This window comes from Aquarana catesbeiana, linkage group LG03, assembly GCF_042186555.1.
Source record: "Aquarana catesbeiana isolate 2022-GZ linkage group LG03, ASM4218655v1, whole genome shotgun sequence".
Lineage (NCBI taxonomy): Eukaryota > Metazoa > Chordata > Amphibia > Anura > Ranidae > Aquarana > Aquarana catesbeiana.
In genome coordinates this window covers 140,267,060-140,285,898 of record NC_133326.1, presented here as the reverse complement: position 1 = coordinate 140,285,898, position 18,839 = coordinate 140,267,060, and the positions used below count along the sequence as shown (strand labels likewise).

General features: G+C 42.7%; 1 protein-coding gene across 3 annotated transcripts in view; it reads left to right on the top strand.

Annotated features, from left to right (window-relative positions):
- Positions 1 to 1,000: 1,000 nt before the first annotated feature.
- LOC141131722 (cadherin-related family member 5-like) overlaps positions 1,001 to 18,839 on the top strand; it is a 58,712-nt gene continuing 40,873 nt past the window's right edge. For 2 of the 3 annotated variants that reach the window (XM_073619326.1, XM_073619327.1), the window contains exons 1-4: positions 1,001 to 1,188; positions 11,108 to 11,208; positions 16,073 to 16,281; positions 16,769 to 16,828. In XM_073619326.1, the coding sequence (XP_073475427.1) occupies positions 11,148 to 11,208; positions 16,073 to 16,281; positions 16,769 to 16,828 (330 nt within the window). In that variant the 5' untranslated portion in view covers positions 1,001 to 1,188; positions 11,108 to 11,147. The remainder of the gene's footprint in view (positions 1,189 to 11,107; positions 11,209 to 16,072; positions 16,282 to 16,768; positions 16,829 to 18,839) is intronic. The other variant, XM_073619325.1, reaches the window with a different exon arrangement.

Below are 18,839 nucleotides of genomic sequence, written 5' to 3'. Positions count from 1 at the left end.
AGCAAATCTGTCCCATGTAAACATAGAAGGCTTCTTGGTTTACAAGTGACTGTGGGGAGTGGAAGTGGAGGGTGAGAACCGTAGGTAGCAGAAAGGAGTTCTGCTATGTTCTGACTGCGAAACTGGGTGCAAGGGCCACATGACAAGGCCTGGTGGGCCGGATTCAGCCTGCTGGGCCTTGTGTTTGACATTTGTGGTATAGAGCATTACCATTGAAACACAATGGGTGAGTGGATGACAAGCGTTGATGCCTCGAAAGTGACATGCTGCATCATTTTTAACATGGCACAACACAATACAATGCTACTGCTCCTGTATGAACAGCAGTATGTGGCGCCATTGTAATATTCATAGCAGGCTTTGAAGGTTATAAGGCTTTAAAAATGCTGAATAAATGCTGCAAAAACGCAGGGTATTGACACAAGTGTGAACAAGCCCTAAGGGAGAGAATACATATAAATAATCAAAAAATCAAGTGTCCTGTGGGGAAATGCAATCACTTGCTAGCTCCTATAATCTCTTGGGATCGCCAACTGAAAACCAGAATTTATGGAGCTGTCCCTGCCAGCCTTGAAGTCCCACTCCCATTACAAATAGATCAGTGTGGTTTCCACCACAGAATATGGTATGTCCATTGGTGGATCAGATTGCATTGCCTACAAAAACTAGCTGATACGTGAAATCATAAAGGCAAGCTTATTACATTGTACACATTCATCACATTATTCACAGGCCAAAATTGGTGCTTCACCAAGCTACAATATTCCTCGTTATGACACAGGATAATTTTTCCAGGATGTTTTTCCTTCAAATTACACTCACTAATGTCTTTAAAAAATGTTGTTTTTTTTTTACTTTTCACCAAGTTATTACATTCCCTGAAACATTTCACTTACTCTACTATTCACTTTTTCTCTCTGTTCATTTTCTCCTAGCATGTTCCCTCCTCCTCTCTTTCTTAGCAGATGTTCTTCCCTCCCCATGTTGGTATTACTATAAGCTCTCTGATGAGCTGTATCTCCTTTCTGCTGCTTCCCTTTTACAGGCCACCAGCTCTACTAAAAGGCCAGGCTGACCCCCAACCTGGATATGGGCACAATCACCTCGTAACTGCATTGAGCCATGCCTAGACTACGGAGAGGCCGAGACATTTACCCAAGAAGCTAGAAAGTGTTGACTTCTGAGCAGGTTGAGTATCTAATGAGCTGATTTCCGATAACTAGAATTTGAATTTGCTTAGAGTGCAGTGATGATTCTTAATTGCCAAATCCGAAAATTGATTGTTTGTCTTCTCATTTATTTCTTACAATTGCAAAATCAAGTAGATTGGTTAATTCGGGCTATATTCAAATCTCTGTGTTTGTGGTATGTGTGATGTCCTACAAATATCAATACTTGTAAAATATCTGTAAAACTTGTTTAAAATGAACCGTGTGAAAAATGTGTGGATGTAACCTTAAACAATGAGCAATGTGCAAGCCACATAAATTCATATACAACAATCAGACTTTAACATAAATATCTCTAACAACATTGTACTTTGTGGGATCCTACTTCTTGCTATGCTCATTATTGCAGTATCTTTACACTGTCTTAAAAAAAATGCCTAAGCATGCCTGATTTTGTCAGTTAATTTTTTTATTCAATGCATTGCGAATAATTACAGCAGAAGTCTTGATATAAATGTGTTTTCATTTTGGATAGGGTGTTATAACTCTTTCCTGTTCCTCTTCCTCTCTGGTAATATTGCGATGTGTGACCCCAAGTGTAGGGAATCTCTCGGAGAGGGGCACAGACAGTGTGGAAAGGTTAGAACCTTTGTTGGGGTTTTTTTCTGTCTGTGTTCCCGTTGGGAATACACTTCATGTGTGGTACCCAGGACAAGAAGTGATAGGGAATATCTTCAATGTGGACACAGGACTAAATGCCTAAAAGAGATTATAATCTTGCCCTGTGCTATCCAAAAAAAAAAAAAAAAAAAGATAATTAAATTAAAAAACGTTTATAGCCTATAATCGTAAACTAACTAAAGGTCATTACCTATTAATACTAAACAACAGTGACAAGGAAACCTGATCTGTTAGGCAGGCCATACATAGTGTAAAATTCTTCCTGCAGCCACAGGTTGCAGGAAAGAAATTCACACGATTCCCCCATCAACACAGACAGTGCTGACGGGGGGACCCCTCCTGCCGAGCAGTTGTCTTCTTCCCATGGGGGCAGGCAGGGGAAGCCATGCCTGCAGGGAGAAGACAGTAATTATCCCTAGCAGCTATAGCAGTGATAATTGAAAGATGCTGCTTGCAGGACTTTTTCTAACGTCCCACAAGCGCACCGCCCCAGTGTGAAAGCACCCATTGCAATGAATGGGAGGCAGTTTTCAGGTGCTTTCCAGGCGCTATTTCTAGAGCTAAAACATCTGAAAACTGCCTCAGTGTGAAAGGGGTCTAATAGATTTCCCTCATTCCCATCTCAGAAAGTTGGGAGGTATGCAAATGGTGAACTGAAACAATTCAGTCTAAAATGAAAAATGACCTGCTTTAGCAGCTAAATGTGTGTTTGTCAGATATAAAGCAGGATCACACTGTTGTAGAACACAATAAATAAGACATTTCTTTTATTCTTTACATTTATTCTACCATTGTTGAGTATAAAATCATCACTTGGCACTACTAAGTCCATAGTCCATAGCAGATAGTTGTCTAGAGTTGGGAGCTCTTAATATGGCGTTGTGTGAAAATGACATTTAAAATGGATTGTAATAATAAATAAGTCTCCCTTCAGTTGTTATTAGTGTGTTCTGTCCTCAAGGGAACAAAGTACATGTAGGTTGGACAGGCACTCCTCCTCCCTCCACAGTTGTAAATGCAGCTTGCAAGGACATGGCTGTTTTGACCGACAAGCACTTGCCCGAGACAAGCATCTCACAAGAAAAGCAGGGTTAGAGCGTCGTGTCCGCTAAAATGTTTAGGGCAAGTGTGCAAGTGCTTGGAGATGGGGACAAGAGCCATTTAGCAAAGCAGTCATCTCTTTGCTAGTTGCGTTATCGGTGACTGTGGAAGCAGTGAGGGTTTTCTGTCCAACCTCACAACTAGCTTTAGGCCCCTTTCACACTGGGGCGGTTTGCAGGCGTTATTGCGCTAAAAATAGCGCCTGCAAACTGACCTAAAACTGTTTCTCCAGTGTGAAAGTCCTGCGCTGGCAGGAGAGAAAAAAGACTCCTGCAAACAGCATCTTTGGAGCGGTGAAGGAGCGTGTGTATTCACCGCTCCTTCACCGCTCCTGCCCATTGAAATCAATGGGGCAGCGTGGCTATACCACGGCTATACCGCGGCTGTAGCGGCGCTATGCGAGCGGTGCAAATTGCTGTACTGGCACGGCGGTCCCTTTAATGGCTCTAGCAGGCACCGGAGCCAATGCGCGTAGCCAGGGGCCGCAATGTTCACCGGCCACCCGCGATCATTTCTCAGAGAGCCGGAATGGGGATCTGCCAATGTAAACAAACAGATCTCCGTTCTGACAGGGGAGTAGGGAGAGATCATCTGTTCCTAGTGATTAGGAACAGCGATCTCTCTCCTCCTCCAATCAGTCCACCCCCCCCCCCACTCCCCTCCACAGTTAGACCCCATACACACTATACAACTTTTGTTGTCTTTAGATTTACCAAAACCATTTAGTACAAGGGCCTGCCTGATTACATACAAATTTAAACTTACGGTTTGACCTCATATTATATGGTTTTGGTAAAAATAAAGTAAAAATTCTAAGGAAAATTGTATAGTGTCTATCCAGCTTTAGAAACACCTCCCTAGGGAACACTTAACCCCTTGATCGTCCCCTAGTGTTAACCCCTTCCCTGCCAATGTCATTTATACCGTGATCAGTGGCTATTTTTAGCTCTGATCACTGTAATAATGTAACTGGTCCCGCTAAAAATTGATGATCACCGCCATTACTAGTAAAAAAAAAAAAAAAACTAATAATAAAAATGCCATAAATCTATCCCTATTTTGTAGACGCTATAACTTTTGCACAAACCAATTAATATACGCTTATTGTGATTTTTTTTACCAAAACTATGTAGAAGAATACATATTGGCCTGAACCAATGAAGAAATTCGTTTTAGATATTTATTATAGCAAAAAGTTAAAAATATTGTTTTTTTTTCAAGCTTGTCAGTCTTTTTTTGCTTATAGGGTAAAAAATAAAAACCGCAGAGGTGATCAAATACCACCAAAAGAAAGCTCTATTTGTGGGGAAAAAAAAGACCTCAATTTTGTTTGGGTACAGCGTCGCACGACCGCGCAATTATTAGTTAAAGCGGCACAGTGCCGTATCCCAAAAAAAAATGGCCTGGTCATTAAGTGGGTAAATCCTGGCTGAAGTGGTTAATTAAAATAATAGCTAGTAATCCTGCCATGTAGGCCCTTTTTTCCTGTTAGGGGGTAGCAATGTTTATTCAATGTCTCCCAGTTGCCACACTAACATTTGATTAAATTGGAGACATTAGGGGCAGATTTACTAAAACAGGAGCATGCAAAATCTGGACAAGCTCTGCATAGAAACCAGCTTCCATTTTTTTGAAGTTAGAAGCTGATTGGCTATGATGTACGGCTGCACCAGATTTTGCACCCTCCAGTTATAGTAAATCAAACCCTAGGTGTTTGTGCCAATGATCAATGCACAGTCATGTTCTCCCTTCGTCTGAATCAGGTAGCTTGCTCTGAGCAAGGGTATGCAGCCACTACTGTAAAAAGTAAGGGGCTTTCTAAAAAAGAAAAAAAAATCATATTTGGAGCAATTACAGGTGGTTATGAACAGAAGAGACTGGTTGCGTCCAGTGCTGATTATCTGTTCCTAAGTGCAGGCAATCGCTTCATAAGGACCACTATGAGCCTCTCTGCCTGTCATTGATATGTACAAACTGAATGGCTGGAGCTGAACGTAGGGATCTGGCTGTACCCGCTGTATCATGAAAAGTCGTGTGTGTAAGCCCCTAATGTCACCCAGTTAAGCCCCGTTCACACTACCCCACTGTGGTTTCCCTGCAGTGCAGTGTACCTGCGGTTTTCGTGTGGGTTACCCACACTTTCCCATAGACTTCTATTAGATCAGGAGCTTTTGGTGACCTTTCTGAAAGCACACCAAAGATGCAGCATACAGGACTTTTGGTGCTATTTCAGAAAACGCACCAAAAACGCCCGATCTGATAAAAATCTATTGGAAAGCGCTGGTAACCCGCACAAAAACTGGGTACACTGTGCTGCACCCATACATCAGGGAAACTGTAGTAGGGCAGTGTGAAAGCACTGTTAGGGTTTACATAGTCTTTAGTTCAGACAGGGAAAGCCTCAGTAAAGTGAACCTTTATGACGTTAGTGAACTGCTGTGCAAGCACTTTTGCTTGATTATTATTATTATACAGGGTTTATTTAGCGCCAACAGTTAACGTAGTGCTTTACAACTTGAGGGTAGACAGTACACATACAATACACTTTAATACAGTAGGAATCAGAGGGCCCTGCTCCTTAGAGCTTACAATCTAAGATGACAGGTTCTCTTGAAAGGTTGAATTCCTATTTACTATGTGATCGGACATGGGCATGTCTTCGTCTCATCATACATATGGTTCTACTGAACTGTTATTTATAGTCCCTCAATACACCCCACAAGACATTCTTTACACCTATGTTTTGTCTGATAACAGCTACATAACAGGAAAGATGCAGCAGAGCTGGGTTATGACTATAACGACAAGTCAAGAAAAAGCTCATTGGCTTCTTTGTGCAATTGTTTTTTTTTTCGTTTTGTTAGAACCAGTCCGTCGTATTTACTCCACAGGTACTATAATATACCTCCCACACAAAGCATTGATCATGTGTTCAGTCCACTTCTATGCTGGTATTTGAAGGACTCCCTAACAATTATCATGGCGGCTTACTGTTCATTTATAATGTGTGCACTGCTGGCCTAGAGCTGATCTTGTCACACACACTGGATTCCTGTGTGTCATGCTCAGTCAACACACAGGAGGGGGTGACAAGTCTACAGCTTTAAAGATTCTAATCCCCAGGATAACGGATCATTAGTGACAGCAACAATCTGTGGGCAGCGTTCCTGAGATTATCACAGACATGTAGGAAGCAGCACACCTATGGAGGAAGTCTTCATTAGACTAACATAATGTGTGTCTCTAATACATTTACCAGGAATATCATTACCGCCAACAAAACAGCAACCGTCCTCACCTAACAATGAACTTCTCATATTTGCTCCCTTTTAGTCTGTTAGGTATACCATTGAAAATACTGTATTCTGTGCTGTATGTAAAAAAAAAAAATATCTTGTGAGCTGATAACTTTCTATGCTCTCTACCTGTACTACACTGTTAGGATTGTACCCAGCTACCTATGTGAACTACAGAACACCCCCCCTTATGACTAGAAGATGAGGAGATGGGAAGTTGTTCTGTAGTCCTAACACACTAATGTCGCGTACACACGATAGGACATTCCGACAACAAAATCCTGGATTTATTTCCGACGGTTGTTGGCTCAAACTTGTCTTGCATACACACGGTCGCACAAATGCTGTCGGAAATTCCGAACGTCAAGAACGCGCTGACGTACAACACGTACGACGAGCTGAGAAAAATGAAGTTCAATAGCCAGTGCGGCTCTTCTGCTTGATTTCGAGCATGCGTGGAATTTTGTGCGTTGGAATTGTTTACACACGATCGGAATTTCCGACAACGGATTTTGTTGTCGGAAAATTTGAGAACCAGCTCTCAAATTTTTGTTGTCAGAAATTCCGACAACAAATGTCCGATGGAGCTTACACACGGTCGGAATTTCCGACAAGCTCACATCGAACATTTGTTGTCGGAAATTCCCACCATGTGTACGCAGCATAAGGCTTCATGCACACTGGGCCTGGAGTTCTAGCATCTGCAGTCTTGGAATTCATATCTATGCAATATGCTTACCTAACCGTAAGTATTGCTTACATGCACCTCCCAGCCCCATCCAGCCACAGCAGCTGTCAGCCTTTAATAGAGTTTGACAGGCTGTCAGTAGCAGGGCTGGACGGCACACTTGTGCCCTCCATCCCAGCTAAATTCTGGAGCTACTTCTACTCCCTTCATCCATGCATGTTTTACTTGTAACTTCAGCATGCAATAAAGGCCCAACAGGGGGGGGGGGATCAATGGGAACTAGAACCTATCCCCGTATTCAATTACATGTTTGATGTCACTACTTATAAAGGGTTTATATCATGCAGTTATGCAATGTTACTTAACCTCTTCCTACCAGATTCATCTCTTAAAGTAGTAGCCCAATGGCAAAGGGATGTTGGAGTCTTTGAGGAGGAACAAGGGGAAGGAGCATTACAAGCAGTTACACAGTGCTCTCTAAATGTGGCTCAACGTCTTTCACAATTATATATAATCTTGCAGGGACACTACATAGTTACATATCTACATAGTAGGTGAGGTTCAAAAAAGACACAAGTCCATCAAGTCCAACCTATGTGTCTGGTTATATGTCAGTATTACATTGTATATCCCTGTATGTTGCGGTCGTTCAGGTGCTTATCTAATAGTTTTGTGGAAGGAAATTCTATATCCTTGCCGCTCTTACAGTAAAGAACCCTCTACGTAGTTTAAGGTTAAACCTCTTTTCTTCTAATTTTAATGAGTGGCCACGTGTCTTATTAAACTCCCTTCCGCGAAAAAGTTTTATCCCTATTGTGGGGTCACCAGTATGGTATTTGTAAATTGAAATCATATCTCCTCTCAAGCGTCTCTTCTCCAGAGAGAATAGTTCAGTGCTCGCAATCTTTCCTCATAACTAAGACCCTTTATTAGCTTAGTTGCCCTTCTTTGTACTCGCTCCATTTCCAGTACATCTATCCTGAGAACTGGTGCCCAGAACTGGACAGCATACTCTAGGTGCGGCCGGACCAGAGTCTTGTAGAGCGGGAGAATTATCATTTTATTTCTGGTGTTGATCCCCTTTTTAATGCATGCCAATATTCCATCGGCCAGATTAGCCTGCATGGGGGTGCACTCAGATCCCACCTGTACTAGATGTTGCAAGGACCGCGGGGATCTGATACACCTGCTATGGAGATGCCCAAAGTTGCACCTATACTGGAAGAAGACTATAGACACTCTTAACCGGGTTTTCCAGGTTCAGATCCCAGAAGACTAAACATTGTCTATTGGGAATATTAGATAGTCTCCTAGTGGAGGATTTTCATAGGCAGAGCATTGCAAGAGTCCTTTTTCAGGCCCCCATTTTAATATTGAGACACTGGAATTCTGCAGAACCTCCCAAATTGCAGGAATGGATTGCTCAAATGGGGGACACCATCAGACTTGAGAAGTTTATTTACCAGCACAGGGGTAGTAGGGGAAAATTCGACAAATGATGGTCCCTGTGGCTAGATCTTCCAGGCTTAAACTCGGTCAATCTGATTATGGACCGTATACTTCTATCTAGTGAAGAGGCCACCAAACTACATGTTTAATGACTCAATGGTGTTGAATATGAAGTGACCCTATGGTGATTCTTAAAAATGAGATGAAGACCGGTATATTTATAATGATGTATACTGTGTTGAACACACAATTGTTAATATTGCAGTACTTCTGTTTTTATTTTGCCCTGGACTAGGTATGCTCTGCTTCTTTTGCTCAATAAAAACCTTTTGTTTGAGAAAAAAAAAATTCCAAAGCTACATGCATCAGGGTTAAACACTTTGCATTTTTGTTACCAAAAGAGTAACAGTAAAATAAAATAGCCCTATACCTTCACATAAGCTGGTGATCGGCTTTTTTTTAGCGTGAGGAGAAAAAAAGATTAACGAGCTTTTGTTTACATCATGTGATTAGCTGTCATTGGCTGACAGCTGATCATGTGGTAAGGGGCCGGGATCGGCCCCTTACTCGGATCTGTGATCACCCGAGTCTCAGTGACTCCGTGATCACAGCGCATGTGCACAGGGAGCGTGCAAAGGGGAGGCCGTCATATGACGGCCTACCGGAAATTCAGGTCCGCGCTGTGGTCAGCATTCAGCTATAGCGCGGACGCCAAGTGGTTAAGGAGGAGTGGGCTCCCTCCAGGCTTACCTGCTTTCTATCTATCCATTATTATTTATGTGCTTCTACTATGGAGGCTCTCAAAAATGTATAGCGTTAGGACTGCAGATAATACTGGGGTGCCATGAAGTGGATCTGCAGCTTACGCATTTATTTGCAAAGGTGTACAAACCAAACCCCTGTTTTTACGCAATCTGTTAGATAAGATAATTTGGTTGTTTGCAGGCTGGTTGGTGAGTTGAGCTGGGAATTTTATTTGGTTTTGTTTAAAAGGGTAACTCCACTTTCATGGAAAAAAAATAGCAAAATAAAACAAAATAATATAGCATATACAATTGTGACGCAAGTCATATTGTATTTGAACATTTCTAAAAATTGCCTTTCCTTTTCAATCTGCAGCTCTGTAATTTTCTGTGAAATGCAATGCAATATGGTTACCTGGAGGTGTTCCATACACAGAATGTATACAGAACGCCCCCCAAATATGTCCTGCTTGTGTGATTGGCTCACCGATTTTCCCAGAAGTCTGCACTAAGATACAAGTTAGATTTCAGGCATCCCCTGCAACAAAAATGTAATTTTTGGTGAGATACTCCCAATAGGAAATCACATCTAAAGGGATGCAGGCCCAGCAGCTTTCCTCATTAGGGCTTTGCAGGTGCAGCAGTTGGTTGATAATTAACCACCTCAGCCTCTGGAAGGATTTACCCACTTGCTGACCAGGCCATTTTTTGCGATACAGCACTGCGTCACTTTAACGGACAATTTCGCAGTCGTGCAACATTGTACCCAAACAAAATTGATGTCCTTTTTTTCCCACAAATAGAGCTTTCTTTTGGTTGTATTTGATCACCTCTATGGTTTTTATTTTTTCGCTAAAAACAAAAAATAAAGGGACAATTTTGAAAAAAAAACAATATTTTTTACTTTTTGCTATAAAGTTATCACTTCTACAAAATAGGGGATAGATTTATGGCATTTTTATTTTTATTACTGTGTGTTCAAAAGCCTGCCTCCTCCTTGTCTGTGATAGGCAGAAGACTCAATTTCCCAGCTGTCAGTGTTCAGCCTATCACGGACATCTGCTCATTCTCATACCACGGACGAGGATGAGAGGATGTCCGTGATAGGCTGAACACTGACTGCTGGGAAATTGAGTGTTCTGCCTATCACAGACGAGGAGGAGGCGCGGCTTTTTAACACAGGAATGGCCGCCATATGTTTTTATGACACGCTGGCCGCCGTCTGTCTGCATGACACGCTGATCAGGTAGGCAGACGGCGATGACTCGAGTATAAGCCGAGCGGGGCACTTTCAGCCTAAAAAAAGGGCTGAAAATCTCGGATTATACTCGAGTATATACGGTATGCATCAGACCAAAATGAGGGACAAATGAGGAGGAAAGAGGGACAGATGGACTTTGTTCCAAATCAAGGACAGTCCATCGAAATCAGGGACGGTTGGGAGTTATGATTACATATTTATTTGAGACCCAGTGACATCATCACTGTGCTTCTCTATGCAATGCAGACAGATCATGGTTGGTAGGAGGGGCTGGCGAGGTGCTGTACATAGCTTCCTGAAAACAAGAAGCTGTGGTAATGCCCACATGTGATACTAGGACCGTTATAATTGGCAGAACTTAAATCCAGTAAATGAAAGGGGCAAGTCAGGGGCAATAAAGCAGGCTAGGAAAGGGCTGGATGACTATGGCCGTCCCCCAGCCAGACTCCTTCTGATTTTCTGATCAGTGAAATCAGAATAAGCCGTTTCAGAGCAGAGGAGCCTCTGTACAACTGTCCCAGACCTATGATAAAGCTGGAGTTCAGCTTTAATAAAAACATCATGCCATACCTAGACAGTATAAACACTTTATTCTGCTGCTTTTTATCAATGTCTTTGTAGGTGTAGGATTTTGTCATATTCAGTATGGTGTTAGGGCCGTTATCCTGAAATCCTTCGAATTCACTGTGCCTTACATCAGCCGTATTTTTATTTGTCAGAGCTTGGAAGCTTTGCACTGGAGATCAGAACACTGTGGCCATGCTTCCCTCGGCTGAAATCCTATTATTGACAGTCAGCCTTACTTTCCAAGTGACTTCAGGTACAGTATACATATTATATTACTGGGAGAAGAAAACTAAGAAGGGAGAGCCAATACTCTAATGAAACAAAGTATGACCACAAAACCAATAGATTACATTAAAAGATATATTTTAAAATAGAACAGGAAATATGTGTGTTAAGTGAATTCAGAGAAAGGTTTCTATTTGTCCAGGTGTATTTAACACATTTAAGTGGCAATCCACCCAAACGGTATATTTTAGTTATAGACAAAGCCTGTAGAGCTGGGTCAGTTCTTGATAGGTCTTGGATATTCCAATTGCATTCCCAACTCTGCTCATGAGTTAGGCATGATTTTGCCCATCTTTTGCACATTCCAGCTTTTCCTGTTGTTTTCTCCAAAGGGGCCAACTTGTGTGCAGAGAATGCACAGGTGTTCCGTGCATCCGCATGCAAACAGTCTTATTCATGTCAACTGGGATCCAGCTGCTGCTCCAAATTTGACAACCATATGGGTGCAGGTCTCCAAACGCAAAATGTACTGTGAATTCAGGGACAACCACCCACATGGATGTCAAATTGACAGCAGAGGCTGTGTCCATGCAGCTGCTTTGTCCCAATTGATACAATAAAAGTAGACAAATAAGCACCCCCCGGTACTAATGGGACTTTAAAGGCAACTCAAATATTAAACCATAAATGTATAAAATGTAAAATTTTATTTGATACATGCATAAAATAGGTGTATACATCACCAATATAAAACATATCAGAACATGATGAAGTGGCTGACAACAGAATAATCAATGCTGCTGTGACAATGTCTTCAATGCTGCTGTGACAAATGTCTTCAGAGAAGACATTGTCACAGCAGCATTGATTATTCTGTTGGTAGTCACTTCATCATGTTCTGATACAGGACTGAAACTAGGGGGGGCGGGGGAGGGCGCCTGCCCCAGGTGACGCATCTAGGGGGGTGCCACCAGGGGTGCTGCCCCCACCCGCACTGGGAACCACTGCTCTAAGGGTGTCATTGCCGCCCGATCAAGTGTAATGGACAGGCAGGTCTCCCTCCTAGTCCTGCCCAGTGCCCAAACAGACTATGTCTTTTCTGCGTGAGGCATCCCAGAGAAGGGGAGGCATCAAAGAAGGCCCTGGACTGGAGGGGGGGGTGCAGAGGAGGCCCTGGGCTTGGGGGTGTGGAGGAGGCCCTAGGCTGGGGGAGGTGCAGAGGAGACCCTGGACTTGGGGGATGCAGAGGAAGTCTTGGTGGGCTGGGGGGTGCAGAGGAGGCACTGACCTAGGGGGGGCCCAGAGGAGACCCTGGATTTGGGGGTGCAGAGGAGGCCCTGGACTAGGGGTGCAGAGGAGGCCCTGAAGTGGGGGTGCAGAGGAGGTGCTGGAGTGGGGGTGTGTGGAGGAGGTGCTGGAGTGGGGGGGGTGCAGAGGAGGCCCTGGACTAGGAGGGGAGTAAACAGGAGGCCCTTGACTGGGGGTGCAAAGGAGGCCCTGGACTGGGGGATACAGAGTCAGCCATGAACTAGGAGGGGAGTACAATGGAGGCCCTGGACTGTGGAGGAGGCCCTGGACTTGAAATGTGGGGTTGATAAATGACCTGGATTTGGAGAACAGGGTGCAGAGGAATGCTCTTATTTTTAGGTGCGTTTGTAAAGGAGGCCTTGGACTAGCAGGGATATGCTCACATGCCTGGATCGGCACCCAGCTCAGCCTCTCAGCAAGCTGCTGAGAGCCTGAGCCGGCCACTTCCTCCCCCTCCACAGCCCAGTTTTTTTAGTGAGCACTGGCGGGGGGGCCCGAGCAGAGCCAGAGACTGACACCCACCAGCTCTCTGCTTAGGGAGCACTGAGAACTGAGTGATCGGTTGTTTGATTACTCGGTTCTCAGCCTTAGAGCCGGTGAGGGACAGATGCAGCATCTACCTAGGTAAGTATGATTCATAAATAAAATTCCCATACTTCTCTCTTAATTACCCAACATGTTCTCTTTCCTGCTATCTGGCCCACATGACAATTAGGCCTTATTTACATGGAGCATATGCGTCCATGTCCAGTGTGATGGCCATGTACCGCGTGGGGATGCATGGTGTTCTGTGCATCCCTGTGCAGCCAGTCCAGTCAAAGTCAATTGGGATGCAGCAGCTGCATGGACAGTCGAATGTCAAAATTTGACATGCAGACAGGAAGGGATGCATGTATCCAAATGCACAGTGTCTGCATTCGGATCTGTGCACCCACTTCTATAGGTGTCAATCACAGCCAGTGAGCCAATCAGAAGATGGAGGGAGCGGAGTCGAGCCATGGTTCCATGTGTGAATGGACCACAAGCTGCTTGCTGTGGGGGCACTCAGAAAGAGGCAGGGGCCAGGGGTGCCGGCGAGGGACCCAAGAAGAGGAGGATCCAAGCTGCTCTGTGCAAAACCATTACACAGAGCAGGTAAGTATACCATATTTATTATTTAAGGTTAGCTGTGTGTAGTAAAAGATATGCAATAGAACAGTTTTATTTTATTAAAATGAGCATACTGAGGTTTGTACTGTCTGATACATATTGGCATAGTCATTAAAGCATATGGCCCTTTGAGCCCCTCCCACTGCTGATGCAATCTGACCACACTCACAGTTTTGGCATGGCGCCGCTATATTGCCACATACCATTTTTCTTGGGGGGTGCAAAAAAGTCCAGCCCCCGGGTGCCAGATGTGCTAGCTATGCCACTGTTCTGATATGTTTTATATTGGTGATGTATACACCTATTTTATGCATGTATCAAATAAAATTTTACATTTTATACATTATTGGTTTTGAGTTGGCTTTACAGTCCCATTAGTGCCGAAGGGGACCTATTTGCCTACTTTCAATTATTAGGGATGTTAGCAACAACCTATTGTTTCCTCTGGTGGTTTATTTTCTCAATTGATACGATAGGGACTGCTTGCACGTGGATGCACAGAACACCTATGCACCTCATGAGACCAAAAACTGTCCTTGCATGGGTATGTACTACGTATGCCTATGTCAATAAGACCTACTACAAAAAAAAAACGAAATCCAACAGGGACCCTTACATGGGCAACAGTAGATGTGCAGACCTAGGAACTCAAGCACAGATATCCCCAATAAAGTTCCCAGGAGAAGTAAAACAGTGCGGTTGGTGGGCTTCTCTTGCAGTACTGGGGTTCTGGGTTTAGTTTCCACCACTAACTAACACTAACTGCATGGATTTTGTACTGTATGTAAGTTTTTCACCAAGCAGTGGTGCGCATTAGACATGTGCATTCGTTTTCGTCCAAATGCATTTTCGTCCGAATTTCAGGTATTTTCGTTATCGTTTTAACAAACGATAGTGAAAGTGCGGAATACGAAAACTGAAAGATCCGACATAAACAAATGCTTTATTTTCATAGTCGTTGCAACAACAGTTCGATATAGATAGGAGATTTGACATGACGCTGACAATAACAATCTGTGTCTATCGAACCTGTGGTCGAATGTGCCTAACCTTAACTCTATTAGTCCAAGATTATTCCACATAGAGAGAAAAGATTCGACATAGAGAGAAAAGATTCGACATAGAGAGAAAAGATCACTGCTGGAATTGGGTGGGGAAAGTAAAATAAAAATAATGATGATGATGATGAATGTTATTGGCCGATTTTAACCAAAGAGGAGGGGCAGTAAAATAGCTAGAACTAAGTACACACCTACAGCCAACTTACTTTCACTTACGATTTGCTAGCAGAGAGAGACACACACACACTGAATCATTTCAGAAGATAGTCAATCTTAGCTGGTCCGTTTGTAAGAGAACCTGAATTATTTAGCAATTAAGCATAAGCACAGCAGCAGAACAATAGTGAAGCAAGCTACAGTTCAACTTAACTTTTTCATAATAATCTGCTGCTATTGTGTTAGTGTTGTGAACTTGATAGTGATACTAGTGTTGCTACTGTTGTGATAGCCTTAGAGGCTGCCTGTGTTGTGGGGGGGGGTTTATTATTATAGATTCTATATTACAATGCCATATCAATATCTGACACAACGTCGGATGCCGCGCCCGCCATTGCAGATTGAGAAACTAATGTGAAAGTTGGCTGACTGTTGGGGTAGAGTAGACCATTCAACGTGAATGACGAAGATTCAACAAAGCAACGAAAAACATACAAACGTCGAATCTTTGGCTTATGGTGTGTGTCGAAAGTTCTAAGAAGATTCGACGGAGCAGCTAAACTGTACGACACTGCAATCGTACATTTCCAGTCAAATGCATCCGCCCATAGGCTATAGAAAAATTCTAATGTTGGTTGACTAGTAAAATAATTAATAAATATAATTATTACTAGTGTCATACAACATTAGAATTCTACTACAGCTAGCTTGTAGGTGGAAAATTCGACCAGAAATGTACGTTTGCGGCGTCGTACAGTTTAGCTGCTCCGTCGAATCTTCTTTGAACATTCGACAGACACCATAAGCCTTCAATGACAGATTCGACCTTAATTAATTTGGATTTTCGGACGAATGCAATTTTTAACGAAAAACAAAATAAATAGAAACGAATTTCGGGAGTAACTAAATAAATGTATTTTTCAGACGAAAACGAAATTCCAAAACAAAATATTTCAGTGTGCACATGTCTAGTGCGCATAGTTTGTGTGCTTTTATAACTATTATAGGGACATTTGATTGTAAGCTCCTACAGGTCAGCTATTTAGATAATGCATACACAGCTTCATTTATTAGAGCAATATAAAGGAGATATAGTTTTCCATTTATACATTACATACCAGCATAATCCATGTCAGACCTTTGTAAAAGAAAAAAGACTTTCTTTGTATGACTCTAGTATTTTCATATACTAACAATATCTCCCTTTCTTGTGCTCAGGAGATCAGTGCTCTAGTGGTAATAACATCTTCACAGAGATCCTAGAAAACAGTCCTAATGGGACATTTGTGGCTAACCTTAGCATGTTCGGGGACCCCGTGACCAGCACAGTAAAACTCTGTCTGAGTGGTACGGATGCTGACTGGTTTTACTTGGATGGGAAGAACGTTTGGCTCAATGTGTCATCAGGAAAAACTTTAGATCGAGAGGTATGACATTGCTGACAAAAAAATATTACAACAGTATAGACCAGGGGTCTCCAAACTGTGGCCTGAGAGCCAGATGTGGCCCTTTACTAGCCTTTATCAGGCCATTGGGGCATTATTACTCCTAATGATAAGAGGCACTATTCCTCACACTGATACTAACAATGGGGCACTATTTCTTCCATTGGTACTAATTATGGAATACTAGTCCTCCTACTAATAGGGAAACTACTCCTCCTCCTACGGACCACTAACCCTGAGGCCATATTTATTTTCACTGATGCTGCCTGGGCCTGGGACATTTTCTATCCCTGCTGGCCACAATCGGGCCTTCTAAAAGTCTGAAGGACAGTAAACTGGCCCTTTGAAAAGTTTGGAGACCCCTGGTATAGACACATGATCAATGGTCCTCTTAAAGGTGTTGCTCTTTCATCATAGAATGAATGAGAATGAATAAGGCTATTTAACTTTATCTTTTATTTTGTTTCAGGCACTGAATTCCTCAGTTCTCCTAGTTACTTTATCCTGCTCTGAAGAAGGATATGCGATGGTAACATATTATTATAATATTATATATGTTATATATATTATATATGTCGTACAGAACACTAAGGATGAGTCCTGGATTAGTGCTATATTTTGCCTATATTTGAATTGTGGTCCCTTTAAGGGGGAAGAACCCAGGTGTACTCCTGGTTTCTTACCCATGCAGGGTGAGGGGTTTTGTGGTAGTCTGGTCAGAGTGGAGAGAACTGATTTACCATGTTTTCTGGATTAGTAAGTCCTCATTTGTGACCTGGAATTCGGAGGCAAAGAGAGATTTTTGGGTGGGAAAGAGCCTCCAACCCTGACTACAGTTAAAATAATTAACCTACCTCCAGGAAGATGTTCCTAAAGACAGGAAGCTCCTAGAGCAGGGGTGGAATATTGTGAATAGGTGTCCGAAAACTGCATAAGACCTCATGCACACAGGACGTCTCTTTACCTCTCTAAACGGCAGAACCCCTGGAAGGAGAAAGCTGCTTAAAAAATGCTGTAAAAGCCTTGTTTTGCACAGGCATTTAGGTGTGTCTAGTGTTTGAGCGTTAATGCATTCTATTGGCCAGAATATTCATTTATATTTTGACAGGTACCCGCTCCCACATCTGCTTCGGTCACCTTAGGTGATCGGAAGTGGAAGTTCTCCTTCCCCCCTCCCTCCCAAAGTCTTCTGAGACACATCACAGGTCCCAAAAGACTTTGGGACCAGTCACAGACCACAGCACTGCTTGCGCATGCGCATTGGGCACCCGGATGTGAAGCCGCAAGCTGTCACAGCCGGGTGCCCATAGTAAAGATGCTGGCACCACCGAGGGAGGACACAGGGAGAAAATGGCTGGGGTGAGTACACCGCTGGATCATGGGACAGGTGAGTGTGTGTTTATTAAAAGTCAGCAGCTACAGTTTTTGTAGCAGCTGACTTTTAATTTTCACTTAAGAAACTGGAGTTCCACTTTAATATGCCTGTAAATTTATTTGTGTGCATGCACAAATAGATTAACACAGAGGAGCTTTTACAGGCTAAAAAAAAAATGCTAAATACCGTAACAGTGGCATTTTTTAAGCCTGGTACACACTGTTAGTTTTTTCTCGTTCAACCCTGCGGGCTGAATAAAAAAAACTGAAGGGCTCATGAGGAGCCACTGTACTAACTATGCAATGCTAGTACAGCGATCTCCTACGCTGAGCTATAGTGTTCTGAGGGGGGAATGCCCCCAGCCAGAACACATCAGCTGAGAGTGCTGATCGTTTGCAGATTGGCAGACATTTTTCGGTCATGCCCCTTCGTCAGAAGCTGGCCTGGCTGCCGTGCACACAGGCCAAATGTTCTATTGAACCGGTCGATGCCACCCGATCATGTACTAGGCTTAACTGTTGCACTCTGCTGGGAGCTGCTTAAAAATGCTTGGATTGGGTGATACTTCCAGCAGGTAAAAACCTTGTGCTGCTGAAACACTCTTTTTCCTATTGTGCTGAAGATAAGCGGACTTTAATTTCGTTGTTTTGTTGATTTTTTCTGTTTGCTGCTGAAAGCATTGTTTTCTTTATCTTTGGAGAAATAAGGACTTCCTGTTTGTTTAAAAACTGCTTTTCATGTGATCCTGGAGCATTACCGCAGCTGCTAATAACCCCAAACTTTTTAATGTGTGTGTATATATAAATATGTATTTATATACTGTAATTTTCCAGAATACTGGCATTCAGTGGAAACTGTGCTCAGAGTACACCCATTTATTGTGCCGAGTTTGTATTGTTATTATATACAGTCATGTGAAAGTAGACATCATGGAAATTATTGACTTTTTTAACATATTTAAACAGGCAAATGCTTGATCAACATTTAATCACTACTTACAGATAAAGGTGACAGATACAGATAAACCTCTTCTACATGTAAAACTCTTTCAGTTGCAATATGTTCATCATTTTATCGCATGAACTTCCCATTTAAAAATCTCCCTATAGAATTTAAATGGGAATTTAATCAGGGTTTTTAACTATTGCAGTCCATAAGCCTCAAT